Raw genomic sequence first — 6,214 nt, 5'->3', positions numbered from 1 at the left:
ACCTCTGCTACCCCTGCAGCCTTGAATGTCCTGGGTCTTCTGGCTCCATCCCAAGGCCTCTGCCATTCCAGGTGGGTCTAGCTCCACCATGACTAGTCCCGAGTCCACGCTTATCTCCTGTGCGGCAGGGACTGTGTCTCCTGGTGTCCCCGGTGCTTCTGCTGGCGGTGGGAGGGCAGACCGACAGGCTATGACTGGCACCTGGGTTGGAGGAGTCCCTGCTGATGTCTTACCAGGTTTGAAGCTGGGGGATCCGCTGTGCAGTCCCGCACTTACCTTCAGTCCTTGGGCAGACTAGGGGGAGAAGAGGGGTGGGCGATGGCTGGGCTTTCAGAAGCCAGAGACTGCGGGGTCACATCCTCCCCGAGCGGTCCTTACACTCAGGGTCTTGTCATTGACCCCGTGTGCAGCAGTTAAGGACGGGTGCCTGTGTTTTCAAACCACACCGGTGGGAGCAGGGAGGAGCAGAGGCTGGGATAGGGCCGGAGCGGGGAAGGGTTTTTGTGCAGAGGAACGATCTGGAAGGGTTGGAGGTGTCCGCCAGGACTGGGAAAGGCCTGTACCTGTCTTGTTTGTGGGTCAACCTGTCAGGGTTTTCCTCCCTCATGCCCCGGCCTGAATATTTTCCCGTCCAACGTCCCACGGCCCAGAAGCTGGGGAAGAGGCCTGGTCTCTGCCATCCTAGACGCCTGTCCCAGAAACAGGATCAGAGAGTCGGAGAGAGGACAGGGTCACTAAGGGAGCCACCCCTGGTGCTGGAGACAGGAGAGGAGCCGCATCGCTCTCTCCTTCCGCTGGGCCAGGTCCTAATGGGGGTGTGGTGCTGGGTGCACAGAGCCAGACAGGAATGAGCAGGGGAAGGTGAGCTGTGGGGCCTGGAAGAGGCCTCTCCCCACCTTTCTCCCTGACCCAGTGAGGGCCTTCCCAAGGGACATCCCTCAGGTGACCAGCAGGCAGGCTCTGCACCTCACAGCTATTCCAGGAGTTAGGGAGTAGCCAGGCCCTCCCGCGCCTACTGGCGGCAGGAACCAGGCCTGGGGGTCTGACTCCTCATAGAGTGTAACTCCTTCAGCCAGGCTTTTGGGTTCTTTCTAGTCATTCCCAGATTGCTCCCTTTTCTGAAAAACAGCCCCGTTAATCTTGTTTGCTGGAGGCATGCTTACTGGTGTGAACGCTCAAAAGAGAGAGCTTTTGTCTTCCACCCAAATTAACCCCCAGTAATTGGAGGACCCCTTACAAGGTGCCTCTAGCCCTTCCCAACCTCAAGGGCCACCTGTTGAGTTGCCTTCTGACTGCCCCCACCACCAGCGGGCTGACAGGGCCTCCAGGGCATCAGGCAGCTGGCAAACATTTTCTTGGGAGCTTCTCCAGTTCTGACAGGTGCCCTGAGGGACCTGGCCTTCCAGGGCAGGTGGGACAGGGGGCTAGATGGCATGAACAAGTCCCTTCTGTATTATGTCCCCCACCAACCCTCAGATAACCTTGGGGCGGCTTGGGGAGGCGCCTGCTTTGGGGGCTGAGCTCCGGCCTCAGGGCTACAGCAAAGCCCTTGGCCTGAGTGCTGGAAGCTCCCAGACCTGTCTAGAGTTCTTCAGGCTGGTTACACTAGCCTTCTGGTACCAGTGGGGAAACTGAGGCCCCAGAAGGGCAGGGTCAGGAGCTTGACCCACGCCTGCCTGGGGCGGTTTCTTTTGCTCTTGGGTGCAGCGGGTGGAGCAGGGAGGGTCTGAGAATGCCCCACCTTGGCAGAGCTGGGTGCTCAGATCAAGGCTGGGCTGGGCTAGGAGCTGCATCCCTTCAGAGTGAGTGGCTCAGACCCCCCAGTGCACTACCCTTCCTACCTTGCAAGCAAGTTCATGGGCTTCCTGGAAACGGAGGGGGTGGAGCAGGTGTAATGACCCTTAGGAAACATGCTTGTCCAGGCCCCCGTCGGGAAAGCCAGAGCTCTGCCTCTGGTCCAGCTGAGCCCGTGAGACCAGATGGTCCCCACCCCTCCCCCCTCCTTCCAGGCACAGTGCCTCCTCCACCGGCTCCCAAAGCAAGACCCCTCGGGGAAAACCCATTTGGTTCAGATCCAAAGTGGCTGGAAATCCCCAAGGTCTGCACTCTGACCTGACCTTGGAGAAATGGTTTTGCTTGGGTCCTGACCCCCATCCGTTGGTCCTGCCAGCCTGTCCTGGGGGAGGAAGGACTTCCCGTTTGGTGGGCCCTTGCTACCCTTCCCCACAAGGAGGGCAGGAGCCGTCTTAACTGAAGGAGCGAGGTTAGGGAGTGAGGTGACCTGGACTGGAGAACACCCCAGGAGAGCCCCTGGGACTGTGGAACTCGTTCTGTCACTGGCATCTCATCCCGTGTCCTTCTACCTCCCGTCTCCCACCCAGACCTGGCATGTCTTCCGTCATCTGAAGCTTGGATACATGCTTCCTTTCTCCTTTCTGAATATAATTTCAAAAATGGGATGCAAGTTAAAAGCCAGACTACGCATCTACAATGAATTCCTTCCTCCCTCCCTCAGCCCCTCCCCAAAGGCAGCCCAGGCCCAGCCACTGTCCCCTGAAAAGCTGGTCACCTGTGGGCGGCCAGCCGCATGGACTTCTCCCTAAATGAGTTTGCATGAGTTTCCTGGGGCTGCTGTGGAAGTCACCGCACCCTGAGTGCCTTCCAACAGCCAGATTGATTCTCTGACCGTCCTGGACGCCAGAGGTCCACACTCGGCCTCACAGTCCGAGTCCAGGTGCGGGCAGGGCTGACTCTGGGAGAATCAGTTGTCAGTCTCCAACCACAGGACATCAACTCTATTGGCTTTTCTTTAGAGATGCTTCAGAATTATATCTGATAGAATGTCTAGTGACGAACACTTTACACTCTGGAATATTTATGGTAGGTTGGTATATTTGAATATGTACATTACTCCTTTCTTGAAATGTGCTGTATTTGCTCATATTTCATTGAAGATGTCTGTACCCCTGTCGATAAGTGAGTCCTGAGGTTTCTGCCAACAGTGTTGGCACTGGGGTTGTGCTGATCCCCTAGCATGTCCTTTTTCCTTTTTACCCCCATGGGAACCCCCTTGATTGCCTTCTGCCTCTTGTTTTCCATTAAAAGTGTGTGGGTGTCCTTTGTCCATCGTGCTACTTAGTGGTGGTTTCCATTTTCTCACTTGTACAGACACAGCCCTGCAGGGGGTGTATGGGACAGTCTTGCATGCCTCAGACCCTGCTGGTTTTTGCTCGCCTCCCACCCTCAGCCCTGAATCAGGGAGCTCTGAACACACTCCCATCCCACCCTGTCAAGCATCTCTGTGCCCTACGCCCTGCCTGGATGCCAGGCCCCCTTCAGCATTCTTCTAGCTCCCAGATGCAGGAAGCAGTGTCGGGGAAGCTACCGCGTAGGAAATCCCATCGCCATCTCACCGGCTTCTGGATCTTCTTATCTGTCAAGTCTCCACCCCTCCCAGTTGTTGTCCCAGAGGCCATGCCAGTCTCTTAACCTTGTGGCTGTCTCTGGGGCCAGGGTTCTGTACCTCTCACCCCTCTTACCAGCCTCTGCAAGGTAGGGCCTGGATGGAGGGGTGCTCTGGAATCCTTGTGCAGGCTGAGCCTCAGTGGGGGTCTGCTGGAAGCCTAGCCCTTGCTAGGTTCTGGAAGGCCAGTTATCTGGGTCAAGGCAGTGGCTGGTTGCTGCCTCATGTGGCTGCCACTTCACAGGCCTGCTCACCATGTTTCCTACCTCTTACTGTTTCAGGGCTTGGTTATGACCCGTACAACCCTGAGCTGCCCAAGCTCCCGGCACAGAGGGAGAATGGCGTCCTGGGCAGAGGGGACGAGCCCCACTCAGACATCCTGGAGCTGGAGCTGGTCAACCAGGCCATCGAGGCCGTGCGCTCTGAGGTGGAGATAGAGCAGCGGCGGTACCAGGAGCTCCTGGAGACAGCCCGCGAGCACGTCTCTGCTGAGGTCCCCACCCTGGCACCCCCTGGCTCTGCCACCAGCTTGGATGAGGATGCCTTTCCACTGTCCTTTGATTACAGCCCTGGTGGCCAAAGCCTGTTAAGCCCCAATGCTAGCTACCAGCCCACCCCACTGGCCGCTCCTGCTGAGCTGGGCAGCAAGTACTTGCTGGCTTCTCTGGACCCTGCTCTGGGCCGTGGCGGAGGGGGCAGTGGTGCTCTGGAGTACGTCCCCAAGGCCGTGAGCCAGCCCCGACGGTACAGCCGCCCCGTCTCCAGCAGCAAGTACGTGGTGGATGACTCCAAGCCGTCCACTGACCTGGAGTATGACCCACTGTCCAACTTCTCCGCTCGGCTACTCAGCAGGGCCAGCTCCAAGGATAACCGGGCCCCTAAACGGCCCCGGGGCTCCCGTGGCAACAGTGAGCCCTACACACCCGCACTCAAGAAGCCCTGCGACCCCTTCGGTGGCTGCGATGCCAGATTCTCTGACTCAGATGATGACACCACTGCAGCCTCTGCCAGCCCCCTGAGGGCTCAGGCAGGAGCTGAGAGCAAGGGTCCTGGCAAGTCAGGCTCCAGGGAGGGCCAGGAGCCCGAGGAGGGCAGCCTTCGGGAGACCAAGGAGATAGCTGTGCAGTATGATGTGGAGGACCTTGGGCAGCCTCCCAAGGACCCTAGTGGGGCATGCCCTGCCAAGCCTGGCTCCCCGCCAGCCAGGGCCTTGAAAGAGTGCAGCAGCCCCAAGAAGGGAAGACTCAAGAAGAGGAAAAGTGGGGTGCCACCGGCCCCTGGCCCCAGGGATGATGTCCGGAAAACAGACAGGAGTAAGGATGGAGAGCACAGGAGGCCAGCTGTGAAGCCCAGTGTAGACAAGAGGGTCTCACAGGCCAGCACCCCCAAGCGCAGGGCAGAGAGGCCCCATGGGACCAAGAAAAAGCCATCTCTGGCCACCTCAGTGGTCAGCTCAGGGAAAGGCCGGACTGACCAGCTTCGGCTGCAGCCAAGCCCCAGCCCCACTGGCGGGGATGCCTCCCAGCTGCCAGACAGGACGGGTGGGAAAACCCCATCTGGGAAGCTGGTGGAGCGGAAGGCCCACTCGCTGGACGAGGGCACCTCCCAGGCCCCCAAGCTGCAGAGGCGGACCCTGAGCCATGCAGACCTCTTTGGGGATGAGAGTGAGGATGAGGACCCAGGGCCCACGGCACCTGGACTGTGTCCTCCTGCCCTCCCCGACCTCAGCTCCACCTCGGACTCGGACTCGGACTCTAGCCTGGGCCTCTCCTCCCCGCGGGGGCCGCACAAGCGCCTCAAGGCCTCCCCTCACCCATCGCCTTGCCCAGCCTCGCTCTCATCTTCCTCCACATCCTCCTCCACTTCCTCCTCCTCCTCGGGGGCAGGCACAGACGTGGATTACTCTGCCCTGGAGAAGGAGGTCGACTTTGACTCTGACCCCATGGAGGAGTGCCTGCGCATTTTCAACGAATCCACCTGTGTCAAGATGGAGGACAGGGGCCGGAAGGCCCGGCAGGTGAGGGTCGGGGCTGGGCTCGGGAAGGCTGCTGGCACTGTCCTGAGTCTCCCTGTGACTGGAGTCTCAGTGCAGAGGTGGAGACGGCTTCTTAACTTACCCAAAGTTCAGGAACCCTCGGTGGCTGCTTGCTGCCCCCCTGAGCCCTGTCTAGAAGGAGAACACTGACTTACGGCCCTTGGCAGCGTTCGGGCTTACCCGGTGGGGCTTCTGTGACAGCGTCTAAGAGCATCCAGCAGTGGGGCAGCGGGCACTGCCAACCCCCTCTCTTCCCAGTGTCTTTCTCCTTCCCTAGCCCCTTTCCTCCTCCTTCCAGCCCCTCTTCCTGCAGTCCCTTCCCTTTCTTTCATACTTTCTCCTACCCTGTCTCCCTCTTCCCTCACCCCTTCTGATCGCTCTCATCTCTTCTCTCTTCCCTCTCCCCTCCCTACTCTCCCCTCCTCCCCTCCCAAACCTTTGCCAGTCCCAATCTGTTTGGGTCTCCTTATCCCATGTTCCCGTATCAGCCACCAGAGGGAGCTTGCATTATTTTATTTATTTACTTTAAATATATTTTTCATTGATTTCAGAGAGGAGGGGAGAGAGAAACATCAGTGATAAGAGAGAATCGTCGCTCAATCATCGATCGGCTGCCTTCTGCACACCCCACACTGGGGATTGAGCCCACAATCCGAGCAAATGCTCTGACTGGGAATGGAACTGTGACCTCCTGGTTCATAGATCAACACTCAACC

The 6,214-nt window shown here is 58.7% G+C and overlaps 1 protein-coding gene across 1 annotated transcript in view; it reads left to right on the top strand.

Moving 5' to 3' along the window:
• Nucleotides 1–2,954: 2,954 nt before the first annotated feature.
• Nucleotides 2,955–6,214, top strand: part of REXO1 (REX1, RNA exonuclease 1 homolog) — an 18,249-nt gene continuing 14,989 nt past the window's right edge. Inside the window, exons 1-2 of the mRNA XM_015564662.1 lie at nt 2,955–2,976; nt 3,745–5,480. Coding sequence (XP_015420148.1) covers nt 2,955–2,976; nt 3,745–5,480 — 1,758 coding nt within the window. The remainder of the gene's footprint in view (nt 2,977–3,744; nt 5,481–6,214) is intronic.

The sequence above is a fragment of the Myotis davidii genome, unplaced genomic scaffold, assembly GCF_000327345.1.
Source record: "Myotis davidii unplaced genomic scaffold, ASM32734v1 scaffold198, whole genome shotgun sequence".
In the NCBI taxonomy this organism is placed as follows: Eukaryota; Metazoa; Chordata; class Mammalia; order Chiroptera; family Vespertilionidae; genus Myotis; species Myotis davidii.
Note: the sequence above shows the minus strand (reverse complement) of the source record. Positions and strands in the feature narration are given on the sequence as shown.